Here is a 24,717-nt window from a genome sequence, read left to right as displayed (position 1 = left end):
CTGATCTGAGGCTTTCTGGGAGTTTGTTCCAGATATAAGGAGCATAAAAGCTGAATGCAGCTTCTCCGTGTCTGGTTCTGACTCTGGGAACTGATAAAAGACCGGATCCAGATGACCTGAGGGATCTGGATGGTTCATACTGGGTCAGGAGGTCATTGATGTATTTTGGTCCTAAACCATTCAGAGCTTTATAGGCCAGCATCAGAACTTTAAAGTCTATCCTCTGACGGACAGGCAGCCAGTGTAAAGACCTCAGAGCTGGACTGATGTGGTCCACTTTTTTGGTCTTAGTGAGGACTCGAGCAGCAGAGTTCTGAATGAGCTGTAGTTGTCTGACTGATTTTTTAGGTAGACCTGTAAAGATGCTGTTACAGTAATCAAGCCTACTAAAGATGAATGCATGGACTAGTTTTTCCAGGTCCTGTTGAGACATCAGATCTTTTATCCTTGATATATTCTTGAGGTGATAGTAAGCTGACTTTGTTATTGTCTTAATGTGTTTTTCTAAGTTTAGGTCTGCATCCATCACTACACCCAAATTTCTCGCCTGGTTTGTGGTTTTTAGATGTATAGATTGAAGTTCTCTGGTGACCTGTAATCGTTTTTCTTTGGCGCCAAAGACTATTACCTCAGTTTTGTTTTTGTTTAGCTGGAGAAAATTGTGGCATAACCAGTCATTGATTTCCTCAATGCATTTACCAAGAGCCTGTACAGGGCCTCGGTCTCCTGGTGACATTGTGATATATATTTGTGTGTCATCTGCATAGCTGTGATAGTTTATTTTGTTGTTGTTTATAATCTGTGCCAGTGGGAGCATGTAGATGTTAAACAGAAGGGGTCCCAAGATGGAACCTTGGGGAACTCCACATGTGATACTTGTCTGCTCAGATGTGAAGTTACCTATTGATACAAAGTATTTCCTGTTTTCTACGTATGTTTTGAACCAGTTTAGTACAGTTCCTGAAAGACCTGTCCAGTTCTCCAGTCATTTGAGTAATATGTTGTGGTCAACTGTATCAAATGCTGCACTGAGATCCAGTAAAACTAGGACTGACATTTTTCCACTGTCTGTATTCAGACATATGTCATTAAACACTTTGGTCAGAGCGGTTTCAGTGCTGTGGTTCTGTCTAAAACCTGACTGGAAGGCATCGTAGCAATTATTCTGTTTTAAGAAGTAACTGAGCTGTTGAGAAACTGCTTTTTCAATGATCTTACTTAAAAACGGGAGATTTGAGATCGGCCTGTAGTTGTTCATTTGTGTCTTGTCAAGATTGTCCTTTTTCAGTATAGGTTTGATTACAGCAGTTTTTAGTGATTCTGGAAACACACCTGATAATAAAGAAAAGTTGACGATCTGTAACAGGTCTGACTCTAAAGTCTTTGAGACCTTTTTGAAAAAACTTGTTGGCAGGACATCTAAACAGCAGGAGGAGGAGTTCAGTTGACCTAAGATGTCCTCCAGGTCTTTGCTGTTAATAGGTTGAAACTGTTTCATGGTGTTTAAACAGTTTTTTGGTGGACACAGTACATATCCTGGATCTGCTGTTGATGTACCAATTGCTTGTCTAATTTTTTGGATTTTTTCAGTGAAGAATTTGGCAAAGTCATTGCAGGCCATGGTCGAATGAAGTTCAGCTGCCACTGACACAGGAGGGTTTGTTAGCCTGTCAACTGTAGAAAATAAGACCCGAGCATTATGGCTGTTTTTAGTGATGATGTCAGAGAAGTAGGACCTCCTTGCATTCCTCAGTTGTAAATTATAATTGTGAAGTTTCTCTTTATAAATGTCATAATGAACCTGGAGGTTTGTTTTTCTCCATCTGCGCTCAGCTTTCCTACACTCTCTTTTTTCATTTTTCACCAGTGTGGAGTTTCTCCATGGAGACTTTTTCCTTCCAGAGATAACCTTCACCTTAATGGGAGCAATAGTGTCCATTACATTTAACATGTTAGCATTGAAGCTATTGACGAGCTCATTGACTGACCCTCTGGGCAGGTCAGGTGTTAATGGGAAGACCTGGTTAAAAATTGCACTACTGTGTTCAGTTATACACCGTTTTGTGATCACTGTTGTTGATATATTTGTGTGGGCTGAGATTTTACTTTCAAAGAAAACACAGTAATGATCAGACAGGCCCACATCAGACACAGTAACCTTTGAAATGCTCAGGCCTTTGGAGATCAGTAGGTCAAGAGTGTGTCCTCTATTATGTGTGGCCTCTGTTACATGCTGAGTCAGCCCAAAGTTGCCCAGAGTGTTACTCAGGTCTTTAGTCCCTTTGTCCTGAGGGTTGTCCACATGAATGTTAAAATCCCCAGCAATAATTACACAGTCAAAATCAACACAGATCACAGACAGCAGTTCACTGAGGTCATTAAAAAAGTCTGTGCAGTATTTGGGAGGCCTGTAAACATTAAGAAACACAACTTTGGATGGGGCCTTCAGCTGTAAAGCCACATATTCAAAAGACTGGAAACTTCCAGGAGATAGCTGCTTACATTGAAATGATTCATTAAATAAGACAGCAACCCCTCCTCCTCTCCTGCTCGCCCTGACCTCACTGATAAAACTGTAGTTTTATGCGGCAATTTTAGCTCTGGATAGCCCACGTTTAACTACGACTTTGCTTTTTGACCCTCTCCTATTTTTTATTTGTGTATTTTTAACAGATATGTATATATAAACATATATATACACACATACATACCCACATTTTTTGGTTAACTTGTAGTGACTTCTTCAAGTGCATCTCACAGATCGATCCTTTTACCGTCTATTATTGCATAACCCTCCTTTAGGAATGCTCTTTTGCCGTTGTTTCGAGCTTCCTGCACCTTGGGCCACAGCTTGATCCGAGCTTCACGGTCTTCTTTGGAGAAGTCTTCTTTAAATTTTATGTTCAGTTCTTTGCAGACCCTGGCCTCTTTGGATTTCCTCCATACTTCATCCCTTGCCGTCCTCATGCTGAACTGTATGATGATTGGTCTTGGCACCTTGTTGCTCACTGCATTGTCTTTCTTCCCCAGTCGGTGTACTGTATCAACCATGAGCTGCAGTTTTTCCACTGATACAGGAACCACTCTTGTTAGAATGCCGATCACTGTTTCACGTGTATTCTCGTTGTCCTTCTCTGTCAGACCCAAAATTCTGAGGTCCCATCTTCTGCGGTAACGTGCACTCTCCCGACAGCTCTACTTTAATTCTTTGTTTTCCTTCATCAGCGACTCCACCTTCGTTGTCAGCTTGTCAATTTCCTCTCTGTTTTTTTGGGTCGCCTGTGTATTTACTTCAATGCGTTGTTCGAAGGCTTCCAACTTCTTTTCAAGCGAATCAAACCTTTCCTCGCATCTCTTTGTGAAGCCAAGTAAAACTTCATATACATTCTCGATGCTCACCTGCTTCTCAGTTATTTTGCTTTTCATTTTTTTGGGATTGGGACTTGGTAACGGAGTGTGGTCACCTATGGGTCTTCCGATCTCTTTCTGAAGTTCCATCTCTTCTATATCTTCATCCTCACATGCTTCCCGCATAGCAGCAAGGTTGTAATCATGGTCGGAGAGGCTACCTGTTAGCTTGGGGTTAGCCATTTTTATCGCTCTAAGTTTATCTTTGTGTCTGCCTGAAGGTCTGTCAAAGTAACTTCCAGGGGGTTTCGCTTGCGTTCTACTTCCTTTGGAGTAACAGTTTGTCAGTAAAGTATTTTACAGGACATCAAAATCACGTTTCTTAATCAGACCCGCAGATTGTACAACCGCTTATTCCGCCATCTTTCTCTCCCTCCAGTTTCCAGTTAGTGTGGAGGTCGCAATATGGCGCTGTCACTACCCGATCCGTACCGGAAACCCGATCGGTACCCCGCATGCGCAAATCTTACGTCACTTCCTCTCTTTGCCAACATTGCGACATTCAATATATTTGACTGATACGGTTAGCGCCCTAAGTCAGCTTGCCGATGATACAACAGTCTTTCTAAAAAATAAAGAACAAATTCCATTGGCCTTAGATACAATAAAGATCTTCTCTGATGCTTCTGGACTACGCCTGAACCTGGACAAATGTGAACTCATGAGTATCCACAATTGTTCTCACTCTTCTTTGTATGATATACCTGTCAAAAATGAAATCAAATATCTTGGAATCTGGATAACTAAATGCATGGCTGATAGTGAAGAAAAGAATATTCAGAATACAATTGACAAATGCAAAAAAACTCTGAACCATTGGCTACAGAGAGATTTAACGTTGTTCGGCAGGATAATGTTGACCAAGGTTGAATCTTTGTCCAGATTAATCTATCCAGCTTATTCCCTAGCCATCCCACCAAGAATTATAAAAGACATCAATAAGGTGAATTTTAATTTCATATGGAAAAATAAACATCATTATGTTAGTAACAGGGACTTGATAAAAGATTATGAAGAGGGGGGTTTAAAAGCAATCGATTTTGAAATAATAAATGGCATTTTAAAGATTAATTGGCTACGATCTTTCTTGAAAAATGATAATGAGATCTGGTTCTTGATACCATCTCTTATTATCAACAAAGTTGGGGGGATCCAATTCCTTTTAGTGTGTGATTTTGAAATTTCTAAACTACCCATAAAACTTTCCAAATTTCATCAACAAGTTTTGTTAAATTGGAAATTAATGTTTAAACATAACTTTAGTCCCCACAATGTTCCATTGTGGAATAATAGGGTGATATTGAATCGGGGGAAATCTATGTTTGTGGAAGAATGGATGACAAAACAAATTTGGTCTGTGACACATATAATGGATGAAAATGGAGATATACTTGAATTAAACAGGCTTAATGAGAAATATGACATGAGTTGCTCGTTCGAGCTCTATAAAAAGGTTTCACAAAATATCCCAACAGTCCTTGTAAATACGGTAAAGAACAATTTTTCAAATATACAGACTCCAAATTTGCATAAAGTTAAACTAGATGGTCTTGAATTGGTTAATGGAAAATGCAATAATCAGTTTTTGAGGAGGTATTTGGTTAACACCTTATATCCAGGTAGGACAAAACATTCACTCGTCTTTAAAGATTATAACAAATCTGAGATCTCGTTGATCAGAACCAAATATTTAACATTTCCAATTCCCCCCAAATTTAAAGAAGTCCATTTTAGAACTACAAAAAATATTTACCCCTCCAATGAATTTATGAGAGAAAGATTTAAATTTGTGTTAGACAACTGTTATATTTGTAAAATAACTTCGGAAACAACAGAGCACATGTTCTATGGATGTGTGACAATCCAGAATTTATGGAAATCTCTCCATGTCCTAATATTGTCCCAGTATGGATATATTGATTTTTGGTCTTTTCAAAATATTCAAATTGGAGTAATCCTTAAGGACAAAAATAGTGAGTTTTTAATTAACAATCTCATTATTATAACAAAGTATTACATACATAAATGCCGATATGCTAAATTCCCCCCTTCATGGCCTGCTCTTAAAAACGACCTCTCCCTGTTCCGTAAATCTCTTAAGCTAATAAATAAGCCCCAAGCAATCAAATTGCATAGATTTTTAGAAGAGTTTGATTTTTCTTAGCCCCTTATTTAAGTTATGAGTCTTGTTTATGGAACCTCACTTTTAGAGATTTTATGATCCCCCTTGTCTTCTTTATTTCTGTTCCTTGTTTTTCTTTTTTTTATTCTTATTTATGTTTGTATTGGTTATTCATCTTTTTATATTATTATTATGTAGATGTGTGAATATGGATGTGTATGTATGCATATGTATATGCATATATATGTATATATATGTGTGTGTATGTATGTATGTTTACTCTCAGTTACTGTCGATTTCATTGTGGTGTATAGGAGATGTGATTCTGTTCTGATTGATTTAATATGTCGCTTGTCTCTTTGAGATTGTCATTGTTATTGTTCTAAATAAAGTTCATATTAAAAAAAATAAAATAAAATACGGTTAGCGCCCAGTTAGCTCCTAGCATTTCTCAACAGCTCTGCCTCCTTTTCGACTGCCCGGGACATTTAAACAATGGATAATCCGTATACAAAGAAATTCATGCTTTTCTCCTCAACAGAGAGCGTCCCCCGATTGAGCAACAGCGCCATAAAATAAGAAGAATGGCGCCTAATTACAGAGTTAATAATGCAGACTTTGTAATATCTCACGTGTAGATTCATGAGCCAGATGAATTGTTTACTGACAATTGACAGTGATAGCGCACATCATCATCACTATTCCAACAATCCTCTCCTCACAGACAAGCATAAACACACTCGACTATCACTAAATCAAATTTAACACACGTTTGTAATGACGCTAATTCAGTTTACAATAGGGTTTATTCGCTCGGTCAGCAGGTGGCGGTATCCTCGTACACTGGGGAGTAAACTGCCATTAAACGAACAGAAGAAAAAAAAAACATCTGCACATGCGCGGTACGGATCGGGTAGACCCTGTTGTCACTACCCGATCCGTACCGGAAACCCGATCGGTACCCCGCATGCGCGAAAGGTTTCTACTTCCGGTCGTAGCGTTTTACGATAGTTATGGGTCAGAGTATCTGTTAAGATGTTAAGAATAACAAGTATATCTTAAAATGTTTGCAATAATGAAGCATTTCAGTACAATGTAGACAAAAACGAAAAATAAAAAGAAAGTTACGGATCAGGACTCCCCGATCCTTACTGCGCATGTGTAAAGTCTGACCGTACTTTTTTTTTTTTTTTTTTTAATTAAACTTTATTTACAAACAACAGTTTAACATACAAGGCACCATCATTAATCCGATTATGTTACATCCTCGGTTGAGCATTATAGCAAAACAAACAAACAAAACGAACAAAACCCCCCCCCAAAAACAACAACAATAAGCACAAAGTTAAAAGAGTTAGCACAAAAATAAAGAACAGTCACTGAAGGATTCGAACCAAAGGCAAAAACTAACGTGCAAAAAAAGGGCAGTCGTGATTATAAAATAGGGAGTTTTTTTTAACATAGGTTAAACTCTTTAAATAAAACAACAAGTTTATGGGCTTTCTTGTTATTCACAAGTTTCAGCGATTTAGCCCAGAGTCTAAAGTCAAGTCTGACCGTACTGTCACTACCCGATCCGTACCGGAAACCCGATCGGTACCCCGCATGCGTGAAAAGTTTCTACTTCCGGTCGTAAGGATCGGAGAGTCCTGATCCGTAACTTTCTTTTTATATTTCGTTTTTGTCTACATTGTACTGAAATGCTTCATTATTGCAAACATTTTAAGATATACTTGTTATTCTTAACATCTTAACAGATACTCTGACCCATAACTATCGTAAAACGCTACGACCGGAAGTAGAGACCTTTCGCGCATGCGGGTTACCGATCGGGTTTCCGGTACGGATCGGGTAGTGACAGGCGCTCCCCGGTGGTTGCAGCCAGGTGCTCTTGTGGTTTTGCGCAGACAAAGCTGAATTTTCATTCAAAGAGAGTAAAGTAGCACCAACGTTTGGATCGATATCTGCATCGATCTGCCCACCCTTGTCTCCTGGATCGTAGCTGAGGTCAGCGTGAACCACGTGGGTCTCTGCTCCCTGATCTGTTTCCTGTGTTTGGAAAGAGTTCCAGATTCATCGCGGAGTTTCTCTCGGTTTGTGGGCTCATCTAAAGGTAAGCACCGAGCTAACTTTACTGTGAGTTCAGTTCATGTTGAGTTTAGCTCCTGAATGAGGTCTTCTGCTGCTCTCCTGTTCACAGTTTATTGTGAACACGTTGAGAGAAGAGTGAGAGAGTGTTTGGAGAAAAACACCAACTAATCATTAGCTCAGCATGCTGGGAGAAGTTGGAGCAGAAAAGTCTTTTCATTGTCCCTGCAGCTGTTTTTCTTCCTGCACCAAACCTCTACAACCTCATTTCTATTTGAAGTGATAACAGGAAATGGATGAGAGCGATCTGCTGCAGTATCAGGGTCACAATAAACTTTATTGTCCAGCTGCTGTGGATGAACACATGAGAGGAAGTGAACTCCTACAAAGTCTCGTTTTAATGAGTGTGGCTGCTGTAAAGTGATGCACAGGAAGATGTTAACAAAAACTAATGAAACAGAGATGAAAGTAAACAGTGTTCATATTTGAAAGCACAGAGAATAAAAATATATTGTGGTGGTTAATGTGCAGGAGAGTGTGAAGAATGTAATAATGTCTTCCTGTTTCAAACACAGCTGCAGTCAAAGCAGGAAGGAAAGCACTGAAACCACTGATCAAAGCTCATTAATCAAAGACCGCTGATCAATGGCCATGAGTACCATTCAGAGAGTTGGGGAGTCGCTGCAATCACAGCATTTGATCAATGAGCTTTGATCAGTGGTTGTTGATCAATGTTCATGAGAATTTGCATATTAATGCTCAATAACTGACCTCCCAGCCCATTGTTCCTTCAGTGGTGCTCGTTTCAGTCATTATGCAAATGCACTGTTGAAAATTGAGGAGAGCTGCAGTCAGCTGAGACTAAAGAAGTCACTTGGATGAGTGACGAAATGTTTCTCCCACAAAAAGCTACGTCCAGATGAACAGAATCAAAGTTTTGGGAATGGTGGAGGTGGTGGGACTGGGGGGCTGAAGGAGTTGAAAGGGTGGGGGAGTAACAGGTCTGTCTTTAAACTTGTAGTTGCTGTTTTCCAGACTGAAGCAGAGTCGTTAGCTGAAAACTGGTTTTAGAGGTTCATTCAGGACACAACAACAACAACAACAATCTTTATTTATAGAGCACATTTAAAAGCCTTGGGCATACCAAAGTGCTTTACATAAAACAATAAAAGGTTCAAACATTGATAACGGATAAATAAAAATAACGAGTTATGTTCATAGATAAAAGCTACCAATAAGAATGACTACAGCACATGGGTAATAGCAAGATAAAAGCTGTACCACCATAATAAAAGACACCAATAGAAAGATAGGAGGGAATTAATACAAGAGGTCAATAGGTCACAGCAACCAAACAAACAAACAAACAAACCAGCAATTAAAAGGTGGAGAAGGCAAGTTTAAAAAGATATGTTTTAAGCTGTGATTTAAAAGAATGAATAGAATCAGATGCCCGGATGCCAATCGGGAGATTGTTCCACAGCACAGGTGCGACAAGAGCAAACGATCGATCACCTCTAGTCTTAAGTCGAGATCTGGGCTGAGCCAGCAGTAACTGTGACGATGACCTTAAAGCCCTAGCAGGAGCATAAGGGTTTAAAAGGTCCTTAAGGTAGCTGGGTGCAGTGTTGTTAGTAATTTTAAAAGTAAACAACAAAATTTTTAAATTGAATACGATATTTGACAGGCAACCAGTGCAGATCGGCAAGGACAGGAGTAATGTGGGCAAACTTGCTGGTTTTAGTTAGAATGCGAGCTGCAGCATTCTGAACTGTCTGTAATCTCTGTAAAAGGGAAGAGTGGAGACCACCTTCTCAGGCTCTTACAGCCTTACCTGTATCATAACAAAGTGTATAAACCCCAATCCACCTTTAACATGGTCCTTCTCCCAAACCTTCAAATAGGACTTTCTGGCCCTGTCATAGTAAAGGGCTGCTTAGAATATTAGAGCCAATGTCACAAAGTTCCTCCTGAAGTATAAGTGAGTGAGAGAGTTTCCTCACTTTGCAGCACAACACGTCTCACAAGATTTCTACAAGCAATCAGAGTGAAATTTGTACTTTGTGTTGTCAGATGAACATATGAGACACTTTGACTCTTCAGTGCAGTGTGGAGCCTAACAAAGATCTGTTTTGTGTCCCAGCTGATCAGCAGGAGGAGAAGAGTCTGACGGAGCAGCAGAGGAACATTTTCAGCCATCTGGACTCAGCTGAGTCACTACAGAGGAAACAATGAGCTCAACACAGAAGGTGAGGAAAATATCACAGTTTCACCAAATAATCAGTCACGTCTAAAACTCTCATCCTCCCAACCTGTTATATGACTGTGTTGTATATTATGTTGTTTTTTAGAGACCACAGCACATGTTAAAATCAGGAAGGTTTATTCATCAACATTATTAATAATCAAATGGACATTTGTCAGAGTTTTACCCCTGATACTGCTGGATAAACAGAAACTCACTCAGGAACGAGGTCACACAGAGCTCAAGTTTTCACTCGCGAGGGGGAAGCAATTGTCTCCAACCCACTTCAACTTGCTTTCCCCCTGCAGGTTGTTTTTATTGGTTACACACATGAATATTCATGAAGCTTGTTGCTGTATTACCTATGAGAAACTACTATAACTGGTTATAAAGTGATTGTACTGTGCAAGCGTGATTATACATTGTGTCAGCATCATGAGCTTCAGTTTAAATGAATCTTTGCTACACTTGATGTAATCTAACTCTGACATGAGCACCACAGTCACCGTGCACTAGGGGTGTGTATTGGCAAGAATCTGGCGATACAATATGTATCATAATACAGGGTAGACGATACGATATATTGCAATACTAAAAGCCAGACGATATTTGTGTTTAGTAGGACTAAATTTAATTAGGAAAACTCACAGTAAACAGTCCAAACTGTTTAATGCTTGACATGAAACATCTGAAACAAAAACACTCTAAGTTCAAAATGAATGGAGAAATTAACATCTGCCTTATTAGAAGTCATGTCAAATAAACAAAGAAAAACTACTGTACTGAAATATCAAGTATTTTTTAACATGAAAAAAGTAAACATGTAACACTGAAGTCTTTCTAAGTACTATGATTGTAAAATACTTATCCAAAAACTGCTCTATGGAGCATCAAAACAAAGCACTTTTTATGTGACCTTAATAACATAAACAAATATAAATCAAAAATGAAATTGCTTGAAGAATCCATCCAAGTAAACATTAACAAAAAATGTAAAGTGCTATTACAACTAAGTGTTAATAAAATAAAGTACAGCTCTGCAGTGTCCATCAATGGAACACTTTTAGTACAACCTGAAAAAAGGAATTTACTCATCTAAATAAAAGTGCTTATGAGACTCAACCAAAATGTCAAACATTCTCATATCAGAGATTTTACATGTCTAGTGTTTTCTCAGTGTTTATTTTTCAATTTCCAGATTTTTGTGCAGGAATACAAGCTGATCGACATGGTCAGCTCTCAGGACACTTCTCTGTGCATTTACTATGTCTCCTGCAGAGGAGAAAACTCTCTCTGCAGAGACACTTGTTCCAGGAATGCATAGGAAACTCCTTGCTACTTTGGATAGCTGAGGGTATTCCTGTTCATGGTCCTTCCACCAACTGAGAGGATTTCCTGTGAGAGGCAAAGGGGTCTCATCTCTATACCTCTTGATCTCAGCTGCAGCAACATCATGTTCTGATTTTGGTGCAGTATTGTCAGTAGTAGAGGCAAACGTAGCTCCGAGCAAGTCCACCAGTGCACATGAGGTCCTCTGTCTCTTTAGGGGTGGCCGAGGGATGGAGTCAAAGTTGTCTTTGATATGTGGGTGATGAGCCTCCTCTGTGGCATTCTCTTCCTCCACTTGTTTGTCAGTCTCCTCATTCTTTTGCTGCTGAAAAACATTAAATTCAAATAGTATTAATGTCAGAAAGTCAAAATTCAAATCCAAGATTCACCCTGTTTTTCACTAATATTTGATGACAAATGTCATCAATATGCTTTTTTTTTTTGCTTTTTACTTTATTCACTTGCTTATAACTTCAGTTGAGTTTTTCCAAATAAATTAATTTATTTACTTACATTTTCTTCCTTCTTTATCACAGTCACCACAGTGTCCAAAAGTCTGGAATAGGTCTCACTGGTCTCTGCTTCAGACAGGAAGGGCAGGTCCTTAAACCGAGGATCAACAGTTGATGCCATCCATAGTGTCTCCCTCTCATTTACATATCTCTTTCCCAGATCTTCTGCTCTGGCAGTCTTAATGTTCCTTACTGTCGGTGTATCATCAACACTTTCTTGTGCACCCATCACAAGCTTGGAATGAAGAGGAGCAATGATGGACAGGGTTGGCATACTCTCCTCTGACATCACCAGGGTGGCGTCCTTCATAGGCTTGAGTGCCCTGACAACTTCTTCTGCACATGTGATGTCAGATTCACTTAATGTGAAAATTTCTTTTTCACTCCTACTAACTTCTGCAGAAAGCAGAGCTGCACAGATGGCTGGTTGCTGTTCTAAAAATCGTTCTATCATATCATAGGAGCTGTTCCATCTTGTAATTATGTCCGTGATCAATCTGTGAGCTGGTAGCTGAAGGAGGCACTGTTTCTGCTTCAACTGGTTGCTGGCTGTGGTGCTGCGCCTGAAAAAGGCTGATACACGTCGGATCCTCCCGAGAAGTCGCACCACGGATTGTATTTTCAGTGCTTTCTGTGAGGCGAGATTCAGACTGTGTGCAAAACATTGTATGTGCGTCATGCCTGCAAGTCTAGCCGCGAGAGCCATGTTTGGTGCATTATCGGTAACAACAACAAGGTCCTTTGCGTTCAATCCCCATTCAGCCACAGCGTCAGTTAGTAACGCTGCAATGTGCTCACCTGTGTGACTGTCATGCATGGCTCGGGTTTGTAGTACATGAGACTGAAGGTTCCACTGGTCCGTTATGTGATGTGCTGTAACAGTTACGTACGATTCAGTGGCTCTCGAAGTCCAAGCATCGCATGTCAGAGCAACTGTCTCAGCCGAGCTGAGAGAGTCCAGCACTGTCGCTTTGACTTCTTGGTACAACTTTGGCAGAGCGATGTCCGTGATGTGTTGTCGAGAAGGAACGGCGTAACGGGGCTCCAGCGTTTTAATCATATTACGAAATCATTTATTCTCCACAACACTCAGAGGGCGCATGTCTTTGCAAATAAAAACAAGTACTGACTGCGTTATTTTTGTTGCACGAGTTGAAGTTGCTGGTAGTTTCGAAAAGTTAACTTCTTCAATTGTCCGTTGAGAGGGATCACCTCGTTTCGTTTTAAAATTAGCATTTGACGCTACGTCGCTATGGTGTCTAGACACGTGTGTTCGTAAATTTGTTGTGTTACCAGAATATTTGACTCTGGCGGTGCAGATTTTACAGACTGCATAGCTCTTGTCATAGTCTTTACTGCCTTCTTTTGTCCCTAAAGCCAAAATAAGTCCACACATCAGCTTTGAAAGCTGCGGGGGACGGCTGTATCCTCTCCTCTTCAGTCATCAGTTAGCTAGCATCACACACGTCCACTGACTGTTCTACTTCGTTCTTTTGGCAAACTAGACGCTTCTACAGTTATCGCGAGACCTCGTTTTTACGTTATAGTAAAGGCGGTGAAAACTGCAAACCAGTGGCCGGAGTTTGAATTCCAACATACAAAAGAAATAAACAGTAAATGCATGTCATTTTTCAATTTAAAAAATCGATAACACTGATTTTAAATATCAATTCAGTATCATTGGGCGAAATATCGCGATATTTCGTTGTATCGATATTTTCTTACATCCCTACTGTGCACCAGTCACACACCGTTCTTTACTTTAAATCCATCGCAGTTCAGCAAACAAACCTGTTTATCCTGCATTAACCTGCAGAGGATCTTCATGCAGTCTTTAAATAACACAGTTAATCTGCCTCAGATTGTTTTGCAGCATCTTTCACTATGATGATTCTGTGTTCTGATTTCAACACGTGAGGACTTACATGTAAGCTTTAATCTCCAGTTGATCAAATCCCACTGAGCAGTCCTTCCCATTAAATCTAACCTCTCTTCTTCCTCTCCTGTCCTGTGTGTCTTATCTTTCTCCGTCTCTGAGTGAAGTTAGCTCTTTCTTTTCTCTCCCTGTGATGTACAGCAGCGGGACCTTTAGCGAGCAACACACTGTGAGACAAACTGCACACAAACAGTTTGTGTGTTTGCTGATGTTTGTTGATAGAAACGCTGCATTTGAAATTACCTGTTTGTTCAGGTGCTGTGCAAAAAAGAAAGAAGAACAACGTCTCACTTTAACTCCTGACTATGACTCACAGTTTTGCCTCTTTCATCTCTTTTTATGTTTCATACCCTGGTGATTAGTACACGATCAGGATTGTCTTTCATGTGTTTCTTTTCCCGTTTCTCAAGTTGGTTTGATGTTTGATGCCTGCAGTGATGAAATAAACCCCTCAGATGCCTTAAAAGTAACACATCTGTTTTGTAAATGTAAGGAGTACAAAATACAATTTTCTTTTTCTAATGTAGGGAGCAAAAGTAAAATATTTTCCTTCACTGAATCAACTTTTAAATGTTACATTGTAATTATTAATATTGAAAAATGACAAAATGATAGAAATATGTAATAGGAAACAGGAAACATAAAAGTATAGACTTGGTAAACATTTATACTTTTCTGAGTGTGTTAGCATGCTAGCATTAATAACTGTGTACAGCAGGAGGGATGGGCATGATCTTGAACAGTCATGAATTGAGTTTGAACAGTCATGAATTATTTTTAACACCAAGTTGGATGTAATGTGTTAGAACTACCAGCAGGTGGGGATAAGAGACCTTTAATGTGTTTGGTGCCACACTCCACCTTCAGGTTTAAAACTAGTGTTAATGGAGTTTGAAGGTTGAGTTTGTTCCACGACTGCATTTCACTCACTGCCTCTGTTTGTATCTCTGTCACTGCAGGACCAACATGGAGCGAGAAGTCAGCGCTCTCAGGAGGCCGACAAACCTCACAGAAGAAAGAGAGAGAAAACACACACCTGTGACGAGTGTGGGATGGGTTTTACTGTGAAGGAGTCACTAAAACGTCATCAGGTCATCCACACTGGAGTTAAAGCGTTCAGCTGTGACTTGTGTGGAAAGTCTTTTTCCTGGAAGAGTGGTCTAAAAACACACCAAGTCATCCACAGTGGAGTTAAAGCGTACAGCTGTGATCAGTGTGGCAGAGCTTTTACTCACAGTAGCAGCTTACAGAATCATCAAGTCATCCACTCTGGAATTAAGGCATACAGCTGTGACATTTGTGGAAAAACTTTCAGCCAGATAGGGAGCAGAAATACACACCTACGCATTCACACCAGACATGATGTGTACTGCTGTGAACAGTGTGGCAGACAGTTTATAACCAACAGGCAGTTACAACAACACATGTTTACCCACACTGAGGGACGACCTTATAAATGTGACCTGTGTGAGAAGACTTTTAAAGCTCCACGTCACCTGAGGCAGCACCAACAGATCCACACCAGAAAGAGACTCTACAAGTGTAGTTACTGTGAGGTATGTATTTATATTGTTATCTTGTCATTTTAGCCTGACTGTTTGGAACAACTCTGCTCATTAAACTGTGTTAGCATGTTAGCAATTCTACTGCATGGAAAAGCAGCTCTGAGTGATTATTCAGATTTTCATTTCAGTTATTCAATTCAATTCAATTTTATTCATATAGCGCCAAATCACAACAAAAGTCGCCTCAAGGCGCTTCATAGATACAGAGAAAAACCCAACAATCATATGACCCCCTATGAGCAAGCACTTTGGCGACAGTGGGAAGGAAAAACTCCCTTTTAACAGGAAGAAACCTCCGGCAGAACCAGGCTCAGGGAGGGGCGGCCATCTGCTGCGACCGGTTGGGGTGAGAGAACGAAGACAGGATAAAGACATGCTGTGGAAGAGAGACAGAGGTTAATAACAGATATGATTCAATGCAGAGAGGTCTGTTAATACATAGTGAGTGAGAAAGGTTACTGGAAAGGAAAAACTCAATGCATCATGGGAATCCCCCGGCAGCCTACGTCTATTGCAGCATAACTAAGGGAGGATTCAGGGTCACCTGGTCCAGCCCTAACTATATGCTTTAGCAAAAAGGAAAGTTTGAAGCCTAATCTTAAAAGTAGAGATAGTGTCTGTCTCCTGAATCCAAACTGGAAGCTGGTTCCACTGAAGAGGGGCCTGAAAACTGAAGGCTCTCCCTCACATTCTACTTTTAAATACTCTAGGAACAACAAGTAGGTCTGCAGTGCGAGAGCGAAGTGCTCTAATAGGGTGATATGGTACTACAAGGTCATTAAGATAAAATGGGGCCTGATTATTTAAGACCTTGTATGTGAGGAGCAGGATTTTGAATTCAATTCTGGATTTAACAGGAAGCCAATGAAGGGAAGCCAAAACAGGAGAAATATGCTCTCTCTTTCTAGTCCCTGTCAGTACTCTTGCTGTAGCATTTTGGATTAGCTGAAGGCTTTTCAGTGAGTTTTTTGGACATCCTGATAATAATGAATTGCAGTCGTCCAGCCTGGAAGTAATAAATGCATGAACTAGTTTTTCAGCGTCACTCTGAGACAGGATATTTCTAATTTTAGAGATGTTGCGCAAATGGAAGGAAGCAGTCTTACATATTTGTTTAATATGTGCGTTGAAGGACATGTCCTGGTCAAAAATGACTCCAAGGTTCCTCACAGCGTTACTGGAGGCCAAGGTAATGCCATCCAGAGTAAGAATCTGATTAGATACCATATTTCTAAGATTTTCAGGGCCGAGTACAATAACCTCAGTTTGATCTGATTTAAGAAGCAGAAAGTTAGCGGCCATCCAGGTCTTTATGTCTTTAAGACATTCCTGCAGTTTAACTAATTGGTGTGTGTTATCTGGCTTCATGGATAGATAGAGCTGTGTGTCATCAGCATAGCAGTGAAAATGTATGCTATGTCTTCTAATGATACTGCCTAAGGGAAGCATGTATAATGTAAACAGAATTGGTCCTAGCACTGAACCCTGTGGAACTCCATAATTAACCTCAGTGTGTGAAGAGGACTCTCCATTTACATGTACAAATTGGAGTCTATTAGATAGATATGATACAAACCACTGCAGTGCAGTACCTGTAATACCTACAGCATGTTCTAATCGCTCTAATAGGATATTATCATCATCATCATCATCATCATCATCATTTATTTATTTATATAGCACTTTAAAAACACACCTGGTAGACCAAAGTGCTGTACAATACTAATATGCACATAGTAATAGACATAGCAATAAAGTTAAAAAACAATAAAAATAAAAAAAATAAAATAAAATAAAAATGTCAGATATTATGGTCAATAGTATCGAACGCTGCACTGAGGTCTAGCAGGACAAGCACAGAGATGAGTCCACTGTCACAGGCCATAAGAAGATCATTTGTAACCTTCACTAAAACTGTTTCTGTGCTGTGATGAGCTCTGAAACCTGACTGAAACTCTTCAAATAAACCATTCCTCTGCAGATGATCCGTTAGCTGTTTGTTAGTAGTTATGATTTTTGTTTACACGATCATGAAAAACTAAAAGGGCTGAAAATTAATATGACGGTGTTATTTAATGTTCAGGCAGTTTCCTGGTATATAATGATATTGTTATTACAGGGAGTGCAGAATTATTAGGCAAGTTGTATTTTTGAGGAATAATTTTATTATTGAACAACAACCATGTTCTCAATGAACCCAAAAAACTCATTAATATCAAAGCTGAATGTTTTTGGAAGTAGTTTTTAGTTTGTTTTTAGTTTTAGCTATTTTAGGGGGATATCTGTGTGTGCAGGTGACTATTACTGTGCATAATTATTAGTCAACTTAACAAAAAACAAATACCGTATTTCCCGGACTACAAAGCGCACCTGAATATTAGCCACACAAGCTAAAATCAGGGGAAAATCCTGTTTTGTACATACATTAGCCGCACCTGACTAAAAGCCGCAGGTGTTTCAATGTTTTTTTTGGGGTTTTTTTCGCCTGTCCCATTTGGTTCTTTAGCCATCAGAATTGTTGTCTGAAGACCAACAAGGATACCCAATGGATTTACTTTGCCAAACGGATCATCGTGGCCTTGCCGTATTGGTCCATTTGGTCGATCTTTGTTTTTATTATTTATTATATTTTATTTTCAGATGTTACAGACGGGACAGACATGAGTGAGAGATAGGAAAGGGAGAAAGAAAGAGGAAGGAAAGGAAAAACAGAAGGGGAGAGGGACAGTGAGAAAGGGGGGGAGAAAAAAAAATAAAAATCTCCTGGATCACCTGTTGAGAGAAGAATAGAAAACAAGCAAAAAAAGACAAAAAAAAAAAGAAACAAAGCAACATACTAAACACAACACCATCGCATTAATCTAGCTAAGTGTAAACAGCAGTAAATACTAAATATTCAATGTTGTTGTGCAGCACGCAGGACAGATGTGCTTCGAGATAGCAGCCAAGAAAGGTGTAATTTGGGTCTACGAGCAGTGAACACCCGTGTGCATACCTGTGTGGATCAGCGTGCTTGTATTCCAAAGGTTTCTCCATGTAACGATCTGTTAGGGAGTGTGGGGGGGCCACAGCCCCGTCCTCCAGGGTGTGAAGCAGGTCATCAGAATCATCAGAATCAGAATACTTTATTGATCCCTGGGGGAAATTATTTTTTGTTACAGTGCTCCATTTTAAACCAACATTAAGACAAGACAGACAATACGCTAACTAAGAATAGTACAATATATACATATATATATATACGTATATAGGTATGGAGGAGATCAAAACTCCAGACATCCAGAGGCCCCCAGAACACAAGAAACCAAGGAAGACCAACAGAGGGGCAGCCGCGCCACTGTTCCAGTAAGAGCTGAGGAGAGTCCCAGATGAGGGTTCACTCAGCAGCCGCGGAGCAGAAGCCAGGGGGAGTTGCAGTGACGCGCCCGTGAGCTCCGCCGGCCGCCAGCTGTGCCTGAGTGACCGAGCCCCAGGCCGAGAGGCCGGGGGCACCCCACCCCCGAAGTGGCCCGAGCGAGCCCCAGGCTCCAGGCCCCGATAAGCGGCCGCCAAGGAGTGAGCCGGTGTGTACCTGGACGCCCACCCCCAGACACAAAGAACCACCAACGCACCGACACCTGAGGGAGTCCGCCACCGGCAGGGGAAGTGGTGGTGGGTGGAGATAGGCCTCCAAACCTTGGAGGGCCTGAGGTGTCCCCAGAGAGGTGGCGTCTGATACCCAACCTGACATATAGACACAGACATACAGGCACACACAGATACAAACATCCATTCCCACCCTCATGCTCTCATATGCACTCACTCCACACTCAACCAACGTGGAGACAGACATAAAGAGACGCTGTACACACGATCACACTCCCCAAGCGTACTCTACAAACCGGGTCTAGGTACCCTTGCCCCTGGAGGGGGGAACTGCACCCAGACCTAGGTGGTGTTACCCTTTTCCCTGCGGTGGGGAGAGGCAGACCACCCCGACTCCGTAGCAGCAGGTAGGGCTGAACGATATATCGCATTTGCGATAATATCACGACATGATCAAGTGCAATTTTCTAACCGCAAAGGCTGCGATTATACTGCGATTATAAGGCTGTCCAAATTACTACCATATCCCAGAATTCATAGCGCGGCCCAGCCAAACTCCAGTTTCCAGCAATGGCGGCCGCTACTAAGTTTTAAAATTACTCATACTAATCTTTCTGGGTCACAAAATAAACTTTTAACATATTTTCAGGCGAGAAAGTAGTTGTGTAAACATCAAATATCTGCTCGGTTTATCAAGATATCCCATATTTGCAAAAGTGCTTCGACGTTTTCAGAGGCGTCTGCTACCCACCAGCTCGACAGCTAGCCGGGAGCTCGAGGGTTACTGATGCGGCCGAGAACGGCACAACTCCCGGCACATCATTTTCAGATCACCGCGGAGTTTCGCTGCTCGGGTTAAACGTAATATATAAGTCACTTAGACAACCTAAAAATGTTATTGTTGGGCTTTTTTCAGTGTTTTGTTTGTTCGTGAGTAAATCGGTTTGGCTGAGATTAAAGTTATTAGATTAGATAAAATAAAACTTTATTAATCCCCCGGGTGGGTTCCTCCTTGGTTTTCACACAGCTGACTAAACGTCAAACAGAAAACTTATTAAACAGAAGTATGAGACAGTCGAGAATTTACACCAGTGTCTGGTTATATTTTAGATAGCAAGAAGCAGACGGCCGAGTTTATTAAACTCCACCGAGACAGCGGTGACGCTAATCAGAACTAGACCGTCCAATTTCACGCCTTTAAACTTTAAAGGCGTGTTTGTGTGTGTGTTTATACAATTGCTATTATGTTTGCACTTTATGTGTAATGTTACTGACTGCAGAGATCAGTAAGATGTGTGTATTTTTTATTTATTAGTTTTATTTATTTAATATTATTTTTTAATTGAATGACTGTCTAGTAGTTCACAGATGTTCAGTGGTGGTCGTCTTTCAGCCTTTCTTACCTTGGCCATGTCTCTGAGTATTGCACACCTTGTGCTTTTGGGCACTCCAGTGATGTTGCAGCTCTGAAATATGGCCAAACTGGTGGCAAGTGGCATCTTGGCAGCTGCACGCTTGACTTTTCTCAGTTCATGGGCAGTTATTTTGCGCCTTGGTTTTTCCACACGCTTCTTGCGACCCTGTTGACTATTTTGAATGAAACGCTTGATTGTTCGATGATCACGCTTCAGAAGCTTTGCAATTTTGAGACTGCTGCATCCCTCTGCAAGATATCTCACTATTTTTGACTTTTCTGAGCCTGTCAAGTCCTTCTTTTGACCCATTTTGCCAAAGGAAAGGACGTTGCCTAATAATTATGCACACCTGATATAGGGTGTTGATGTCATTAGACCACACCCCTTCTCATTACAGAGATTCACATCACCTAATATGCTTAATTGGTAGTAGGCTTTCGAGCCTATACAGCTTGGAGTAAGACAACATGCATGAAGAGGATGATGTGGACAAAATACTCATTTGCCTAATAATTCTGCACTCCCTGTATTTCAGCATAAATGGCCTTTTGTTTACAGAGCCTGATTCTGCTTTCAGGAGCACATGTAATAAAATAAAACACAAATGAAAATAAGCACAAAACCAAAACATTCTGTAATCTTCTCTTATGGTTAACAAAGTTGTATCGTTACGTAATGGTATTGTAATATTGTAGCAGTAGTATCATTGCTTGTTTTTAACTTTAGTACTTTTAGACATTAATGTTAAAATACTAATTTAATGTTATAATTGCAGTGTCATGGGGGTAGTAGTGTTTTTCTTGTGTCCCATTCAGTTGAGTGTTTTAACTGCACAGTTACAGTGTTATTAATGCAGTATTAAATGAGTATTACTGCAGTGTTACATTAGTAGTTTAGCACTGCGTTGGTACCCTGCAAATATTAGCATAGTAGTACTTTAGTGTAACTCAGATGTTACTGTAACATGAAATAAGTATTACTGTAGTATTATGATGGTAGTATTGTAGTTATTGCAGCCCAGTCAACTGAGTGTGTTAACTGAAACAGTAAAATGTAATTGGACGTCTGCAGAGATGCTCTTTATTTCAGGCGACGTTCAGGATAAAAATGTTGAAGGACTGACTTACACTGTCTTTGTGTCTTTGTTTAGAAGCAGAGCGACACAGATGGATCCAGTTCTCAACCCTGTCATCACTGTGGTGGTGGGAAAGACTTTCGTTGTCATCTTTGTGGAAAAACTTTCAGTCGGCAAGACACCCTAAAAGTACATCAACGTAAACACACTGGAGACAAACTGAAATACTGCAAAGAATGTGGGAGAAGCTTCCCCACATCAGGTGACTTAAAATGTCATGAACTGATTCACAGTGGGGTTAAAAAGCACCTCTGTGATCAGTGTGGGTCATCTTTCATCACTGCAGTCAACCTTAAAAGACATAAACGAGTCCACACAGGAGAGAAACCATACAAGTGTAGACACTGTGACAAAAGCTTCTCACATTCAAGTAGTCGTATCTATCATGAACGTGCACACATGGAAGGAAACTACAGCTGTGACCAGTGTGACAAGAGCTTCAGGAATCTCAGTTCATACTCCACACACAAACGATCCCACGTTACTAAAAAACTGTTTCACTGTTTCCAATGTGCCAAAACATTCACCTCATTGTCTGCTCTGTGCAAACATCAGCGTGATCACTCAGGACTGAAATCACTCCCATCACAGTGAACCTGAAGAGACAGAAAGATCCTCTACTGGTTTCAGGGTCAGACTTAAAACCCTTGAGATCAGGCTCCACAGAGTTCAGATGTAAAAATGTGATGAGGCAGCTGTGAATGAACATGTTCTTCTAGTGTACTGAGAAAAATTAAACAGCTGATGAGTAAGATAAACATGTTAAACTGTGTTATAGACAGGGATGCACCTAGCTGCTACTCAGGTGCGTATGTGTGACAAAAATTACGAATGCGTAGTGACATTTATGTTACCAAGCGCCTTTGCGTACTTGACCATCTCATTTAACCTTAAACATGTTGCTGCAGCTTCTTTGGTGTTTCGCCACCACCTAAGAAACACCAACCTGAGCCAGAGCCGAAGAAAATACTTTGGGGGATGCTTTTTCATTGATCTGTGGACATCACAAAAGTCGAGCAGGAAATCATTTACATTGTGTCTGTGTCCAGCAAAGGAGAGTTTACCTCTGACTTTCTTGGACTGATTGAACTGGGTGCTGACCGGCTGCTACTTGCTACTTGCTACAGTTGAAGACTCTCTTGTGCACATTCTGTGCACAGCACACACACTGGAGAATTGCTTAAAATCAGTTGATCGCAAGGTTCCCAACTGTGAGACGTTTAATCACTGTGTGGTCAAGCTGATGCAGTTTTATTTGCAAAAAAAAGTGGAGCAAAAAAAAAAAATGCTACACTGAAGAAGCTGTGTGAAGAAAATGGGATCCCCTTTGTAAAACTGGGTATGTTTCATAATACCAGGTGGTCTTCATGGAGGTCTTTTGTTTCGTACCAATTCGCGAGAGTTGAGGCTCGAAGATGAAATGTATGGTTTTCAGGGTTTTTATCGTTAACTCTGTTTCCCTGGGACTTCTCCCATGTGTTATGAATAAATTTCAATTATTTACATGTTACCATAGTGACCAGAGAGCATTAAGGGGCAGAGAGTGTTGTTGGCGCATTTCAGGAGGAGCCTGCTAATAAAGTTAGTGAATACAGGTTTATTATTATATTTACAAAATACCGCAGTTTTTGTCTTGGTCATATCATTTTATTCTGTTGTATTTATCTTCAACACCTTAAATGCCGGTCCGGGAAAATATGTGACTGTTGGAAAACAATTCACACAATACACATCACAGCAAAGCACCTCCCACATGGTTCTAAGACAAGGCACTATGTGTGTGTATGTGTAAACATCTGTATGCATGTGAGAATGTGTGTGTGTGTGTGTGTGTGTGTGTGTGTGTGTGTGTGTGTGTGTGTCTCTCTGTGTGCGTGTCTAAATGTTTCTAACAACATCCTTAGTCATAATCTCCCCCACACCCAATATATGGTTCAATTCCTCTACTGGTTCACCATACACAACACAGTGAAGTCATACAAAGGGCAGGAAGCTTACCAAACATCAAACAAACCTTCACAAGGGTGTGCTTGTGATAAAACACTACGCCGAGACTGTGCCATGTGTTGTGTTGTGTGTCACGTCACATGTGTATTCATACCTCCAGTGTAAGTTGAACCTCAGTATTTGTCCAGCTCCTCCATATTTCTGTTGACCAACACTTTGGCTTGTTCCGGTGTTCCATTGAGTTTAATGAATACTTTACAGTTGCTGGTCCATGTACTCTGAATTTTTCCCTGTTTCTTCAAGTAACGTGCTTTCCTGGCAATGTCCGCATTTCTTTTTATCAGATGTTCATTCATGAAGACATCGGCTCCTTTCAGTTTCTTTCCTTGTTTTAACAGTGCTGTTTTGTGTTTTGTGTTAGCAAATCTCACAATGATGGCTAGTTTGTCACCGTCATTTTTTCAGGGTAGAGGGTGGCAAGCCTCAATTATTGTTATAATCCACTTCCACACATTTGGACCGTAGACAGGTAACCACTTGAAGCTCCGTGGAGTTGACATCTTTCTCTCCTGGCCCTCCTACATTGTCAGCTGTGACCCCCCCGGGCGTTTGACCAGGGTTTGATGTGAAGCCCCATAATGATGACATCGTTCATCCGGGTGTACTGCTCCAAATCCACCACTCTGTTCTCCGGGTACGCCAGCCGCCGATCCTTCTCTGCGTTCTGTATGCGGAGAGCCTTAACTTCCTCGACCAGGTCCAGGATGGCTTTCTGCTGCAGTTTGACAGCAGAAATCTCCTCTGTCATAAACTCCAGCAGCTTCTTAATATCGTCGCCTTCCTCAGCTGACAGAACTTTTTTCGGGCCCATGCTGAGAGACGCTCTTCAAGCGTCTTTGCTCCATCAAAGCCATCAGAGGCAGATTCCAGTGTAAACGCTGTTCCCACATGAAAAACTGGACTGATCCACCTCCTGCTGTCAGACCTGCAGGGTTTAGGCCTGTGGTGTTTCTTCTGTCTTATACTGAACACAAACTATTTTTTTGGACTGGCACAAATAATTTGTGTGCCTTCTTATTTGATCCAGAACACCTATTTGTTCTGTAAATACATTTAAATTGTTATATAAAAACACCTGAGGGATTGGCTGCATTTTTAAGCGAATAGTACCAGATAACTGTTGTTTCCAAAACATGTGCAGAATTTTTAGAAATGTACAATTTTGTATTTGCATTTCAAGTTATGAAAATGATTCTTCAAACATTTTTATGGGTTTCACAGTAAAAAACATAACTTTTTTCTACTCTGAGTTTGAATTTTTGCTTGAACTTAGATAAATTGTGCTAATATAGTATGCCGAAATGTAAAAAATAACTCAAATTTCAGATATTTGAGGTTGTGCTGAAAAGATTATACCAAACAAGGCGAGA

At 40.5% G+C, this 24,717-nt stretch overlaps 1 protein-coding gene across 2 annotated transcripts; it reads left to right on the top strand.

Annotated features, from left to right (window-relative positions):
• Positions 1-7,362: 7,362 nt before the first annotated feature.
• LOC143420363 (uncharacterized) lies at positions 7,363-24,471 on the top strand. 2 transcript variants are annotated; one of them, XM_076888383.1, is made up of 4 exons: positions 7,363-7,643; positions 9,762-9,867; positions 14,600-15,196; positions 21,356-24,471. In XM_076888383.1, exons 2-4 carry the CDS (start codon positions 9,850-9,852, stop codon positions 21,932-21,934), a joined length of 1,194 nt encoding a protein of 397 aa, XP_076744498.1. In that variant the 5' UTR covers positions 7,363-7,643; positions 9,762-9,849; the 3' UTR covers positions 21,935-24,471. The 2 variants fall into 2 exon arrangements, with proteins under 2 accessions (XP_076744498.1, XP_076744497.1); XM_076888382.1 differs by lacking the exon at positions 7,363-7,643 and having other exon boundaries at positions 9,433-9,867.
• The last annotated feature ends 246 nt before the right edge of the window (positions 24,472-24,717 follow it).

This window comes from Maylandia zebra, linkage group LG9, assembly GCF_041146795.1.
Source record: "Maylandia zebra isolate NMK-2024a linkage group LG9, Mzebra_GT3a, whole genome shotgun sequence".
Taxonomy (NCBI): Eukaryota; Metazoa; Chordata; class Actinopteri; order Cichliformes; family Cichlidae; genus Maylandia; species Maylandia zebra.
This window is presented reverse-complemented; position numbering and strand designations above follow the sequence as displayed.